Genomic DNA, 16,273 nt, shown 5'->3' with positions numbered 1-16,273 from the left:
TTTCCAGAAGAGTTGTACAATACAGACCCACTAGTAGTGTAAGCATGTTCCAAATGTTCCATATCCTCACCGACAGGTGGAACTGTCTCTTTTTCATTGTAACCATTTTGGTGGGTGTGTCGTGGTATTACACTGTGGTTACAACTGCATTTGTCTGATGACAGAGTTGACCGTCTTGTCCTGTTCACTGGCCATATGGAGATCCCCTTTTGTGAAGCACTTATCTATTTTTATGCTCATTTTTCCATCGTGTCATCTTGCTGTTTGTTGTCTTATGGATTTGTAGAAGTTATCTCTATATACACTCCGGGTAAGAATCCTTTCCTGAAACTATGTTTTACAAATATCTCCTCCTACTGTCTTCTTTTTACTCTTTTAATAGGGATTTTTTTTTTTATAACCAGAAGTCCTTAATTGTAGGAAAGTTTAATTTATTAATTTTTTTCTTTAATGGTTATTAGCACTTTGGAAGAAATCTGAGTAATCTTTGCTTACCCCAAGGTCCTGAAGATAGCCTCCTCTGTTCTTCTCTAAACACTTGGTTTTACCTTTTACATTTAGATCTACAATCCGTCTCAAATTTTTGCAAGAACAGAATAAACACAGAATGGAGCTATAATGAAGAAGTAAACAGTGCCAAGTGTCAACAAAGTCTACGGCATGTTATGAGGTAAAGATCAGTATGTTTTCTTTCACATGGATTTCTTATTGCCCAGCCATAATTTAATGAAAAGACCAACCATCCTTTTCCCCCACTGTACTGCAGTGGCAGCTTAAAAATAAACATAAATCTGTGTTTCTAGATTTTCTATTCTGTTCCACTGGTCTCTTTACATGAACCCCCAGATTTTAATTACTCACATAAGTGTACTGATATCTGTGATCTAGGTCTTCTTCAAGGTCGCCCTGACTATCCTTCTCCCTTTGCATTTCCAATTTTAGGATCAGCTTGTTAAAAAAAAATGCTAGGATTGAGCTTGGGATTACAACTGTAAAGACATCAATCTGGTAAGATAACATCTTCACGATATTGAGATACTGAGCCTTCCAATCCAAGAACAAGGCATCTCTCTCCATTTCTTTGGATCTTCTTTAATATCTCTCTTCAACCTTTGTCATTTTCATGTAGAGGTCTTGTATATCTTTTGTTAAATTTATTTTTATGTATCTGATGCTTTCTGCCACTCATAAGTAGTACAGTTAAAAAAATTATTTCCTACTGTTCTATTGTCATTCTTTAATAAGTTTTCTCTTAAACTAGCCTAATCTAAATTTGAATTGCTCTTAACATTAGAGAAGTCACTATGTTGAATTAAAAAAAAAAAGTCTTTCTTACTGGAGCTACCACCCACTGGTCCTGGTGCTGCCTGAGTGACCTCATATAGAGAAATGTATCTGTTCCCCATAAAAATGTTCAATTCTTCAAAAAATTTTTAAAAAGCCCTCATGGTCCTCTTTCCACACTTCACACAACGAATCTCTTTATAATTGGTTTTAAACTGCCCAGAGTTCAAGATATTTTTGTTTAGCATAAAGATATTTTTGTTTAGCAAAAATTAATCCCAAATAGTCCCAAGAGTTTAGCAATTATTTGAAATACAGTATTTGTAAATCTTTCAGGAGATAGGCTTATATGAAATGGGAAGATTTCTGGTCCCACAACAGAGCAAAGCAACAGTAAAACAACGGTTTTACTTTACAACTTGTATTCTAATTGGTTGCCACATAATAAGTATCAGTCTATTCCAAAGCCATAGATAGACTTTGTTGACACTTGGCACTGTTTACTTCTTCATTATAGCTCCATTCTATGTTTATTCTGTTCTTGCAAAAATTGTATTATTCACAGTTCAGTTCGAATGCTCCTACATCATTATTCCTTAGAAAAGTAACAGCCATTCTAAAGGAATGACTAAAAACCCTAAAGGTCCTATATTTCTGGTAGCGTTTGCATGTCTTTGAAGCTGATACTATAAACAGGCCTAGACACACATACCACCACATTCCTTCCTAATGCCAACTTCGCATCCTTTACAGTAAGGTCCCCCTTCTCTTGCTGACTCTTTCGTGCTGACTGATGTCCTGATGGCCAGTGCTATTTTCTCATGAATGGGGCAGCTGTAGCGTCTGCCAACCACAGAACATGCCACCTCTCCTCAGAAACACAACACTGTGTTAGGTACGACCCCAACCCAGAAAGGACAGAGAAGGCAACCTCCTTTGAGTGGATACGTATTTGATCCCTTGAGTTGCATAGAAACGTGACTCCAGGTTTTTGTCTTAAGGTGTGCTATAGACTAAAATAAATGCACATAGACATCAACTCAAGTAACTGGCTCAGTGAGAAGAGTAAGGAGCAGGTTTGCACATGCACAATGGGCTTCAGACAAGGCCTTGTATTCAGGAAAGTATTTCAGCCATCATCGTTCTACTAAGGTCAGATTTCTCACCACCCTCCTCTCAAACGATTTACTTGCATGAAAAATTACACTTCAAGGAATCCTCTGTATTTTTTGAAGTTTCCTGAAATGGAGATTTACCAAAGGAATATAGTCAAACTTCTCACTGCTCCCTCCCCCTGACCCTCTTTCCTACTGGGGAGAACACTTATTGAGTGGCCAGCCCTCCAGAACTACCTCGACCAAGATAAGGCCTTGGGAGCAGACACTCTGCAGGGCAGAGCAACAAGAGAGATGGAACCTGATTTCCCGATGCTGCTGAGTACCATTAAATCCCGGAGCACCTACCTCTGAACTTCCTCGATGTCAGAAAGAAATAAACTGGGTTTACCTTACATAAGCCACCTGTAAGCATTTTATGTCACACACGCACACCTAGTCCCAACTGCTACTAAGGTCTACTGCAATAGCATTTGTAACAGTGAGAGCCTAGATGCCCAACACAGACTGGTTCATTAAATGACGCTGCGTCCATCCACAGAGGAAATATTTAATATTACCTTGTAATTAGTATAAATATTTGTGTGAAAATGGCTGTAATATTATGTAGTTAAAAAACTGAGGGTTACAAAGTAGTATAATATTTTAGATATAAAATATCCACTCCCCCCTAAAGATACCAAAATTCAGAAAATGTGGTAGAAAATACATTTATAGAAAAATCTTGATTTTCTTCTTTTTAGTTCCCTGTATTGGCTAATTATTCTATAATAAATGTTATTTTGACAATGAATTATGTAAAACCAGAAGGTGATCTTGAGTAAGCTACTTACTGTTACTCAAAAATAGTAACAAAAAATGGAAGCCTCACTTTGGTGACTTGGAAAGTAATTTAATGCATTTTTGGAAATATATTATTAAAGCATCAATTGCTGGCCTGCCTTAATATCAAAGGCAAGAAAATATTAGATGTGAGTAGCATTAAAGAAATGACTTTGTGGATCTTTGTATGGTTTTTACTGCTACTTCACCTGTAGACAATTATCAAACAAAGACTACTTTTTATGTTGATACTTAATGAATGGATAGTGAAAGGCCTGCCTCTACAATCTACAATCAGTATTTATTATATGGAAATCATTCAGCAATTATTTATTCAGCACTTACAATGCATTAGTAACTGTAGAAGGCTACACTGATACAGCATAGCCATCTTGAAATGAAGTTTAATAGGTAATAATGTAGTTGTCCATCTGTAAATACAAATGTCTCTCAATTCTGGTTGAGAACAGAGGTATTAAAATTCTTGATCTGACTTAGGGTAGCAAAAAGTGAGGCAGAAGATCAACCATCAAAAGAAGACACATCTGATAAAGGTGATCCTCAAGAAATATATCTTCCAATGTTTCATGTAGAATCAAGACAATAAGTCAGATCAGGGAACACCATCTAAACCAAACATGGAATCCCCTAGTGGAAAGACATCACATCCTCAGTACCATGGAGCAGGGAAGCTGCCTCCCACAGGACTGTTCCCATTCAGACCAGCAGAACCACTGCGTGGTAGGCTGAGCAGGATGAGGAAATCCCAGAGAAAAGGAGACATACTCATCATGCTCCCAGCTACTTGCAAGCCTGGATTCCATTCTACTTCCTATTTCCAAGTCTGAAAGACGCTAAATCACAAGCTACTGCATGAATTACCACAGACCACTTGTCCTCACCCATTCCTATCCCTTTACGCCAGTGACAGGAATGAGATCAGAATCTCCAACTGCCTAGTTTCATTTTAGTTTCAAAACAATACTAGGAGGTAGCTCTCCTTAAGATAAGGAAAACACACTGTGAGATAGGGGCAAAGCCCAAAGCCATATTGTGAGGCAGGGGATGCATTAAAAGTGACTCTGGATCTTTTGTCTCCTAATACAAAGTCATGGTCATGGTCATGGTCATGGTCAAGAGGGTGAGTTTAAGAGTCTGATAAACCTGGATTCAAATTCCTGATCTGCCACTGACTAGCTCTAAATTTGACCTAAATCAAAGTTAACAGGATCACTGCAAAGATTATATGATATTTAAAAAATGCTTACCCTAGTGTCTAACATATAGTAAAGACTCGGCAAATGGGAGAAATGATTCCATCTTGAAAGAAAGGTATGCTACTGTGGGTGTATTGGATATAAAAAGGCAAAAATGAAAAGGAGTCAATGATCCTTTTAGGCTAATATTCCATGAGTCCATAAAACATGCTCTTAATGTGAAAGGAAAAAAATAAAGCCAGAAGAAATGGGATACATCTGCCAACCAATTTTTTTTAATGGATTTACTAACTGATGACTAAATATAAAAGGATGAACAATTAACAGTGATTGGGTAAAACAAATGGATCACAGCATCAAGGAATGTGGATAAAATTAGCTCCAAGATACTAAACTCAGGCATGAAAAATATTTGAGGATCATTTCAAGGTTAACAACCAAAATAAAAACCAAGTGCTATGGAAGCAAAAAGCAAGCCTGAGTTTTTCAAGTGAGAATCTAGCACCTTACAAAATGGAATTCAACTCTTTCTGCTTATCAGCACCCATGAGAGAGCAGGTTTACAGGAGGGCAAACAAAATCACACCTTTCCCAGGAATGTAAGAGTTCAAATTTGAAGGCCAATTTATAGACTCCTTTGTTAAAGGGCCTTCCTACAATGGAGAAAATGAGATATACTTTATCTTTCAGGTAAGGGAGATAAAAGCCAATTAAAAAAAAAGAAAAAAGAAAAAGGGGAAGAGAAAAGTGATGAATTGTATTCAGTAAGGTCCCCAAAGGTCAAATTCAGTAGCATGATGGGAATCATTAAAAAATTTAAAAGGCTCATAATTATACATATTACATGGAATTAAACTGAATTAACTGAAGAAACAAGGTGGGAGGATTTTTTTTAGGGGGAATTGTTTTAAATATCAATTTGCTCTAAGACTTCAGACAAAAGAGTTTGGGCTTCCTGAGTCCAATCCTATTGGCTTTAAGGAAATACAGGGGGGCTTCTTTTCAGTCTCCTCTATACTCAATAGTGCACCATCTGCAAGAGAGAGTCTCCTCCCCTTCCCCCAGGCCACCCTCCAGCCAGGTCAGGTTCGGGAAGCGCTGTTTCCATCACTGGAAGAATGGGGCTGTGAGTGAACACTGCTGAGCACCCTCTAGTGTCAGTGTGACCACCCAACCCTCAGGCTCACGTGTGAGAGCGGAATTCCACCAGCACCCAAATGGGAGTATTGAGGGGTAAGTGTTCTTCACAAAAGACCTGAGGAAACTCTCTGGACTCAAAAACAATAAAACAGAAAACAATCACCATGGGGTCCTCTGATAAGAATTCTACAAAACATCGGAAGAGGAGCACAGATTTATTGACAGAAGAGTTTCATGATTTTAGTAAAGGCACAAGGGGCCAGGACCTCTAGAAGACAAAAATGGGCCATGAAAAGAGAAAAACAAGCCAGTGCAGGAAATTAAAGGAAAATAAATACCACTACTAAAATTAAAACTCCTGTTAAAGGCAGTAAATAGCAGGCCTGGCAGTAAGAACCTAAGATGCTTGAACTGGAGAAATATGTCTAGAATATAGAGAATATACATGTTATCAAAATATTAAAATGCTTCCAGATTGACTGACCCTCAGCAGCCAGGCTCTTGCAGGACTTCCCTAAGATGCAGCAACGAACAGTAACTCTTGGTACAGCAGGGGGCTCCCAAAGCTCTGCTCCAGCTAACCGTCCTGGGCAATGCTGGCTGCCAAACCAATTGTTAACTATTCTAGATATTATCCCTTGGACCTAAGCCAAGAATAATAGGTATTAACAGTCAAAAAAGAGAAGGGAGCAAAAGTAACAATGAAAATGATAACTGAAGGAAGTTTTTTAGATTTAAATAAAAACTGGTCTAAAAATAAAAGAAAAAATGAAGCAAGCTCACGACATCTCAGGCAACATAATGAGCGAAGACTGAACTTGGGAGCCAGGTTCACTGTTCAAAACCAAAAGATTGGATTGACTGGGGCTGGCCTAATCGCACGTATGTGAAAGGAAGTTTTGGTTTAGTTTTTAGTTTTTTCAGTTTTGTTTTATTTTTCTTAAAGGAAAATCAGAGACCAAATGATTAGCCAGATCTGAGTGTGGGTGTGCCGCTTAAATCGCCCTTCAGAACTGAGAGGTCCATTCTCCCACCAGCTGACTGCTGGTGGCTCAGAGCTGCCTCCCTCTCCAGCAACTGCCCTCGGCCCAAGGAGCTTCCTTGCCTAAGCACGTGGGCCCCTCTCAGCCAACGTCCAAGGCCTGGTCAATGCAGAGGTACGAGGCTCGGTTCTCATGACTGAATTCAGGATAACTCTGAGGGGTCACGGGAGCTCCTCGTGGAATCGATTGAGGCCTCGGATGTAACTATCACAGTTCAGCTTCTTATTCTGCTCAGTGTCGCTTCTCTCACTCTCTCACTGGTGTTGCTCCCAAGGGTTCCCACCAACGAACCTCCTGCACACAACACTCTCAATGTCTGTTTCCAGAGAGCCCAAACTGAGACACTAGATCATGACTATTGGGACCTGAGAGACAAGAGGACAGAAAGAACTAAACACATCCACCCGTGGACTCGAATCTGAGATGTCCCCATTATGACCCAGATATAGGAGCCCTCAGGCCCCGTAACATCTCATTTCAGATTAAAGGTCCACAGGGTCCAGGGAAAGACAACCAACAAACCATTAAATGGTTAAGTCAGGAAGTGAAATCCTAATCTTTTCCATACAAGATAAATGTGGAATTTTTTTTTTAAATACAGGACATCTAAAGCTGAGAAAGCAGTTAAATGAAAGCTGACAGTCATAAGATGATTTCACTACAGATAAAAGTAATTTTATAAAAGTTTTCTACAAAATGTTTCAAAAATTTGAAAATGAAGGAAATTCATCAAACTCATTTGAGGAGGCTAAAACTGGATGAGATAGTAACAGGCGAATCTCACTTCATAACATATGGGCCAAGATTCTCAAGCAGCTTGTTTTATGAGGCTCCTTTTCACCTAATGAAAAATAAGTCCGTAAGTAAAATGTACATACTGAACTATAGGTTTTGTGGGTGAGAAAAATAATTAAGAGTTATATATGAACCCTAGCAATGTTTCTTTGGAAAGAATAGTAAGAAAAACTCAGGCAATTCAAATCAAGAAAAATAGGACAAAATATAAAGTTTGAGAAGACATAAATCTACCATAAAAGAGAAGACCAGGCATATCATATGTTAATAAATCTGAAATTCTCCACTGAACAGACTATTTTCAGAAAAAAAATTATCAACATCAGCTCAGCAAATCAAATGAAAAGTGAAATACACCGAGTTAGGAAGAAATTGAAATGGTTATCAAATTATTATTCCCTCAAAAAGTACAGAGCCCAGAAGATTTTATTATGAATGTCTAAACATCCAATGATCAGGTAATTCCATGCAATAGACACTTATTTCACCCTACCACCACCACCACCACCACTACTAGCAGCTAGCGCCTTGGCCATTGATGCATTTATTCCTCACAATAATCCAATCACGTGGGTACTGTTACGACACTGAGGCACAGAGAGGTTAACTATTTTTCCCAAAGCCACACAGCTAGTCCTGCTGGAGCTGAGAATGCAGGCCATGCTCCTAACCACCACTCACAAAGAAAGGCTCAAGCCTTTGTCTAAGAACCCATTACACCCTGATGACAAAAGCTTGTAAATTAAATGTTTTTCTTCCTTTCTAAATGACCAGAAACATTTTAAATAATCAAATACTTGCATGGCACTTATTATGTGCCAGGCAGTGTTCTAAGCAGGTTACAAATATTACTGTACTCAACCCCCATAACCACTGTGGGAGGCAGTTGCCATCATCAACCTTCTGGACAGATAAGGAAACAGAAGCACTGAGAGGTATTCAATGAAATGTCTAAGATCACACAGCTAGCAGGTGGCAGAGCAAGGATTTAAATCCTGGCCATCTATAAGGTTTGTATACAGTGCTAGATTAAACACCATAAAACTTGCTAAGGACAGCAGAGACTATAACTTTTAAATTAATCATAAATTACTACTTATGGAAATCAGATATGGAAATCAAAGCATCACTTAAGGAACAGGTCATTATAAGCAAACAGTCCTTAGGTGCCATTCTACAATCTCACAAATAATCTAAACCAAAAAAAGCACATGAAAAGCAAAGTCCACATGGCCAATCATTAAAATCATAATCAGGCCAATATTTTTGTATAAAAAAATAATAATTACAGAACTATATGCAAATCATAAGTACAATCTATACTATGACTAATAGTCATCACGGCTTCATTGCCTGGTTAAACCACTGTAACGTCTACTCAGCAAAGATGTAAGACACATTACTTTCTCCAACACAACCTGAAACATTTGTGCAAGTGATTTCCTTTTCATTTTGTGGTATCAGAGTAAGACCATATTAGTTCTATTTGGATTTCAACACAGTCTGAGATGAGTCTGAAACGTAGGAAGCACATGACATCAATGACCCCAAGGAGACTGCGACCAGGATCAAAAACAAAGCCTTCCTTGAACTTCATACACAATATTGTGCAGACTGTGAGAGAGACTGCAAATACGGGTCACAGATGAATCCATAATTATGAACTGTACACCAAATTTATCCGGAACAATAAACTTTTACTGCCTGCGATAACAGAACCAACCAACCAAACGACGTTTATCTTTAATATAAAAGTGACTGTTACATTCCAGTTAAATTTTGATTCTTGAGTATTCACAGTAATACCCATCAATAATATGAGATTATTATGGGTACCTCTGGGTTCATGTGACGTCCTCATTTCACTCTCTGTTCTCTCTTCAAAGTCTTCTTTGACATCGTCAGCATGCTGGTCTCTGGAAAAAAGAGGTGTTTTAATATTTTATAATAGAAATTTTTTTTTAAAGAATGGTTCAATACTACATCTCAGCAACTGTTTTTCTTAATTTAAAAACAAACGATACCACTGAAAAGTCAGACAGGATTTTCAGTTTTACTAAGAAGCAATTAATATTAATAACACCTATAACGGTTCATTGTCCTCATTATCAATTTCCATTACTGTTCAGAAAGGAGACTTTAAAGCGAGGAATGGTATAAAAGTTAACTATTCTGGAAAATGTGGCTATGGAATAATTCCACTTTAAGTTGGGATATGTATTCATGAGGAATTTTTACTTGTACTGTTTGGGAAGACTACAGTCTAAAAAAGGAAAATGAAAATCTATACCAGTCAATCAAGTCATTAAATACTACCCAGCTCCGGGATTTGGGATTGAGGCTGAGTCTGGCGCAGGAGAATCAGACTCAATTCCAGGAAGCTTTTCCTGGCTTAATCAGATCAAATTCAGAGGCTGAACTAATTCCACCTCTTTCTGACCAGGAATGACCATGCTAATCCAACCGCGCCAAAAGCGCTCTAAGATGGAACGGACCATTACAATCTGAAGTCAGAGCTTTACCCTGAAGTCAGGGACAAAAAGGGCTTTGAAGGAGACCAGGACAGGCTTACTTATAATTCCTTTAAAACTAAACTCTAGGGATTTAAATTTTTAAACCTTATCGATTCCATTCTCAGAGTTGGAAATAAATCTGCTTTTGCAATTTATTTCTCAGGACTATCTCGGGTGTGATAACTGGCCTACACACGCATTTATGATGCTCTGTCATTTCATCTGTGATGATACCTTTACAAATACACCCTGAGTTTCTTGAAGACCCAGACCATACTTCCCCTGTTCAGGGTTAAAAAGGGCAAATACATTCGAAACCAAACATCGTAACAAAATATTAAACACTTTTATAATCTTAATTACAAAGGCACTAATATATTCTCCATTTGGAACAGTAATTTAACACTATGATGCCAACATAGTTAGCATGTGATAAATAAATGTTCACTACTCCTTAGAAAGATCATTTCTAGGGACACATGAAATTTCTTTGGAATTTGAGCTCCCTGGCTTAGTTCAGACTAAAAACAACTTTTCAGAACTGCTGAAGGATACTTGCTTATTTGAGAATAGGGAAGATTCACTGTCATTATGTAATGAAAGTATTGTTTCCCAAGAGAACTCAATTAAATGACTACGGAGGCTCTTACTACATAGACAGAGTGGAGATCCAGGTATAGTGAAAGCAAACAAATCACTGATTGGAGAAAGGACATCAGCTGAAGTTATAATAGAAAACTTTGTCCTCTCCGTAAAAACAGTGTTGAAGTTAGCCTTGGTAATTATGTGTTCAAATGAGATTATGCTAAAATTAGCTCATGTGATCTTTTGAACTTTGTTTCATGTTAAACTGGAAGCAATTATCTTTGAGTTCACAAACCTATCCCAGTAAGTACTGTGGCCACTGAAAAGATGTGGATGGCTACATCAGTATTAGAAACAATCACACATTACAGTGGTATCACAGTAATACCAGGCATTTCTCTGAGTCAAAGAAAACAAATTTCCAATTAATTAGTGCAGAATTCCTAAAAGCTTTAATGAATGGTTAAACAAAAACAAACAAAAACCAAACAATAGACCAAGGTCTTAGAATTTTCCATAGTTTTCACTTTTCATGATTAAAACTGTCCACTGATAATTAAGAGTTACATTTTTGTCCTTTTAATAAAGCCTATTATACATTTCTTTAGAGTAAACTTTATTAAAATAACACTGTAAGACCAAAGGATAAGGAAAGTTCTTTTGTATTCTTATGCCCAAATACAGTGCAAATGACTTATTTTATGAAATGTAAAAAAAAGGACCATTTTCTAGGAAGGAACAGAGATAGAAAAAGAAAATAAGGCCCTTAACACAGAAAGTTTCTTTGTGCCTCAATCTGCCATAATCCATCCCAAGAGAAGCAAAATAGAGGCTATCTGCTCTTATATCTATGTTGCTTCATTATAAAAGCATGTTCACTTCTCACTTTCCTTACTTTAACTCATGATATTTAATTAAATTTAACCCATATATACTTGGGAATATATACCCAGACATTTACCCTCACCAAATACAATTCCAATACAGGACTCCACAAGAAGTGTTTCTTGAACGTTCTATTCCCAATTAATATATTGATTCTGCTAACTCCTTAAAACTGTAAGTTTTCTAAGAAGCCCCTCTGGGTTCTATCTGATGTTTCCTTTAGTGAGAGGGCTGGAGGGGTGGTCTGAGAGTGGGGTCAATCTAAGTAGTCTATTAAAACAGGCATTATAAATAGGTAGACAAATAGACTGAAGGAAACAGAATCCTGATCAAGCACATCCAGAAATGCGGAAGCAGTATTAGTAAGAAGTAATAAGAAGGAAAGTTAATATACTTAACATACTATGCAGCAAAGATTGGCTGAGCTCTTTACAAGTCCAATATTTCATAACAATCACTGGAAGAAGGTTCTGTTGTTACTGAAACTTAAAGAGGTTAATCCTAAATTTTCAGGGCATGTATAGCACCAGGTCTTATTGACACCAGAATTCATAATTAGATGCAATTACTATTTGTTTTTCACCCTTGTGTTTTTCCAGAGTGGTACATATCCTTGTTATATGGCATTAAAGGGAACTTGCCTTCTTGCGCCATAATCTTATTTTCAAACTTTTATTAATAAGGACAGGAAGGAAGAATCTGACTCATTAATATTCTTACCTGTTTTACATTTTATTTAAAATAAAAATTGCTTTCTCATTGAGCAACGAATACTTCTCTTGCCTATACAGTTAGGAATTTCACTGCTAACTCTGAATAGGTAATGTGATGAATTTCTTTCTCTATGCAAAAATGAAATGCTTTAAGATTTCAACAACCCAAGCAAAAAGTTATTCTTGCTGCACAGCCTTCCAATTACGAACAAAGTATGTTTATATCAGAATGTCAGAACTCTGTGATAATACTGTAATACACTCTTGAGCATAGTTCAAGATACATTCCTTGACAGGTTTTTTTTTAAGTGACAACCCAAAATATTTTTATGTTGTATTTTAGTATTACAATTTTGCTCTACTTAAAAACGCCTTCATCTTCCCCTCTTGATCAACATTTTTCATTGCCAACAATTTCATTCAGGAAGGGAGTACAAGGTGATTAGGCATAGGGGAGCAAATTCAAACATGGAGAAAGCAGCCCAGCAGGGGTTACACATAAGGTCTATGGAAGTGGACAGACCTGGTTCATATTTCAGCTCTGCTATTTACTAGTTCTATACGACCTTCAGCAAGTTACTGAACTTCCCTAATTCTCAGCTGCATCATCTGTAAACCAATAATGAATCCTTCACCTCTACAGGCATTTTGAGGACTTGATAAAATAATGTACAGAAAGTGCCTAGCACACAGCCATCCGGAGGAGCGTGATAAATGGCAGATATTACTATTTGAGAATTACTTACACTTTGGGATAAAATTATTTACTGATACCTGTTTTCTTTAAATTAACCTGCTTTCCTCAAGTTTTAAGACAGCTTTTAGAGTAATGGTTATGAGCCAGACTACAGGCAGACCACCTAGGTTGTAATCCAGGTCTGCTACTTACTAGCTGTGTGACGTGTAGCCAAGAGAGGCTCTGCCTGTAGAATGGAGATGTAATAATAGCACCTACCCCCCACATAAGGCATATGGAGGGTTAAATGATCTAACATAAGTAAAAGCACCTAGAAAGTGCCTGGAATACAGCAATTTCTCTGGGGATTTTAGAATTTTTAAGAACCAATTTATTTCAACATTTCTTTAAGCTTGAACTGAAATAACATCACAGCTTAAAAGCTTACTCAAGAATACTCTTCGGGCTTTTAATTAAGACGGTGGAATCCACTCAAATGGAAAAATGTTTTCTTTCTGAGTCAGCATTCTCTTTTTCTCTGTAATTATGTGTCATGCTTTAGATGTCTTACTATCTTACTCTAATTATACTCTGTGGTAAATATTAGTGAAACAAACATTCGGAGAGTAAATACAGAGTAACAGGACGGCATCTGAATGTAAATAGCTGTATTCCTTCAAGTTTGTTAATTTTTCATGTAAAAACAATCCCCAGTCATCGGTTTGTTAAAAATAATATTGAAAAATATGAAACAATTGCCTATTTTGCTTCAATTCAGGGATTTCAGCCATCTCTCTAAATCCAGCATGAGTTTGGCTTGGCGCGTACCTTAAACAACCCCAATCCTTCTGTTTTCAGGAACTTATTCAGTCTCAAAGGGGCTTTGTTAGAGCTGCAAAGTGCCTGTATCCCCAGTAGCAAGCAGGCACACAGTGAATGTAGTGAGAGCTGTAAAAAAGGTAGGGTTTCCTATTTTGAAAGTTAAAAGGATGTCTCTTTGCATGCCCCCGACATTAAAAAAAAATTATAGGCTGAGGTCACCCACAGGTAAAAAAAAAAATCAGAGAATAGGAATCTCAAGGCTGTATGTTAGAGGAACTGTAAGAATGTTTGAATTGCCTCCAAAATGCCTCCTACAAATGAAGAGCCTGTGCTTGAATAGCTTCAGGACAAGAAAGTCATCATCTTCAAAGAGATTTGGAAAACACAGCAAATAAAACCAGTGGCATTAAAACATTTATGTCTATACTTAACATCTGAATGAACTGTTTTGATAATTAAATTCCTTTTGAGACTATACGTTAACAATAGTTTTAATAGTGTTTTCATAAACAAAGCCCGAGAGTTTTGGTTTACTATTTATATAATGATTATAAATGAAACATTTTCATTAATAAGTCTACTGAAGTATAATTTAGCATCAGGAACATATGTTAGTGAAGAAAGGAACATAATGAGTAAATATAGTGGATATTATCAAGATGCTAAGGAAACCCACCAGTAAGATGAATTCAGCAATTAATTAATCAATTCTAAGATGAAAAGCCCTAACCAATAAGGTGAGAGGCGGGAAACAAAGACCACGTATCTATCCTAAGAAGAGCAGGGCTGCACTGCCTTCACGCTGTTGGCAAAGGAAGGAGAACAGATGCCGCTGCGTTTCTACTACACAGAAAAAGGTGTCCTGAGTCAGGAGCAAGTGCTATTCGAGGAGATAAATTAAGCCCCTGCAACAACAGCGTTCTAACAACTTCCCAGGCATCGACAATAACACACACTCTGAATGGCTGCCTTGGTGTCACAGTGGTTGGCATCAGAACTGGGAGTGTTTTAACTAAAACCTAGCTTCTCCTCGGAGCACACAACTCTATAGATTCGACTCAGATTCCCAAGAGCTGGAATATCTGAAAACTTCCACAGCTCCTAGTCCACATCCCGCAGCCCATCAACAAAAGGGGGAAGGGACTTTACATCAGCCAGGGATTGCCTAGCCATTCGATGACTTTCTCCAACCCTCGACACCAAGCCCTCAGGACCAGAGGACCTTAGGAGGCAAAGCAAAGTTTCTGAAGATCCCTAATTAACTTCTGCGATCTTCCAGAACTTTAGGCTGTAAATTAATTTTATTCTACTTGATTTTGCAGTTTTGCAAAGTAAAGAGACATATATGCTTATAGTTCCGTATTTGATGTTAGCGTGTGTTCCCATCTGTTTCATAGGGCCCTTCTCATGGGTACAGATGGGTAAATCCGATTCATCCTAAAAATATAAATCAGACTGAAGCTGCAATTCCTACATCTGCTCTATGTAATTCGCAGAGTAGAAACAATGGACCTACAACTTGAAAAGCCATTTTAATGGCATATAAAGAACTTAACTGATTGAATTTTTTCACTGGATTTAGGTTAGTAATGGGCATTTGTTTGCAAGGTAATATGAACATTAGCAGGTATTTTTTAAATGCTTTATTGGGTTTCTGCGGTTATGGCTAAGCAGGCTTAAACAGCATGGGAACTTGACACATTATGTGATTTTTAATAGAGACAGCACCTAATTTAGAAACACAATTACAAGCAGCTGTAGAATAGATTTCAGGAGAATAAGAGTAAGTGGGATAGACACTGATGTTTCTATTTGTTAACACACTGTGAACGATTACTCCAGGGAAGGGTCCTTATATTCAATAACAATTCTCAAAGTCTGGTTATAGATCACTTGCCTCCACCACCTGGGGGTGCTTGTTCAAAACAAACTGGGATGCACCTTAACATTTCCTGAATCAGTATCTCTGGACATGGTACCTCAAAGGCTGCACTTTTAACAAGCATCTGATCCTTCTGATGGAAAACAAAGTTTGAAACCCATAGGTTTTATTAAGATATATAGAGAAATATACACTTTCTTTTACTCAGCTGTAGACACACACAGACTTAGGGTTATCAGTCCCCAGGAAAGGTTCCTCCACTGATTGGTAGAGCCCCAGCCTCACCATCTTGCTGCCAGGAGCACTGTGAGGGCAAAGACGAACTGCTGCTCTCCCAGGTAAGGAAAACATCTCACTGAAAGCTCCAGACCCAACACATACACTCCTTTCGCACCTGATGAATGAAGGGATAACTGGGAAAGGATTACATCCTCACACTTCGATCTAAATACACGGTGGGAATTTGCTCATCACCTGACCACCCATTTGACAAGTCTCTGTAGGAAAACAAATCCAAACATTCAGCACACTACCTACAAAAAGACTCAAGGTGGAGCCCTCTTAAGGTGGGGCAGGGCTTCCCTGCTGGACTGCCTTGGATCCCTGGGTACAAGTGTGCTGAGGTATTGTTGGCTGAAGCCTTGTTAAGAGCCAGGACCCTGTCTAGTCACCCAGAGGCAGCCCTAACCATCTCGGTGCACCATATAAATGTCTTTCTGTGGTATCATTTTCTATGTGGGCAGGTAGTTAAACAACAGTTTGGGAAACACTGCCCTAATTT

The 16,273-nt window shown here is 37.9% G+C and overlaps 1 protein-coding gene across 5 annotated transcripts in view; it reads right to left on the bottom strand.

Annotated features, from left to right (window-relative positions):
* Positions 1–16,273, bottom strand: part of L3MBTL3 (L3MBTL histone methyl-lysine binding protein 3) — a 108,483-nt gene that overhangs the window by 11,065 nt on the left and 81,145 nt on the right. For all 5 annotated transcript variants that reach the window (XM_031680070.2, XM_072965857.1, XM_072965856.1 and 2 more), the window contains one exon: positions 9,253–9,332. In XM_031680070.2, coding sequence (XP_031535930.1) covers positions 9,253–9,332 — 80 coding nt within the window. The remainder of the gene's footprint in view (positions 1–9,252; positions 9,333–16,273) is intronic.

The sequence above is a fragment of the Vicugna pacos genome, chromosome 8 (genome assembly GCF_048564905.1).
Source record: "Vicugna pacos chromosome 8, VicPac4, whole genome shotgun sequence".
Taxonomy (NCBI): Eukaryota; Metazoa; Chordata; class Mammalia; order Artiodactyla; family Camelidae; genus Vicugna; species Vicugna pacos.
This window is presented reverse-complemented; position numbering and strand designations above follow the sequence as displayed.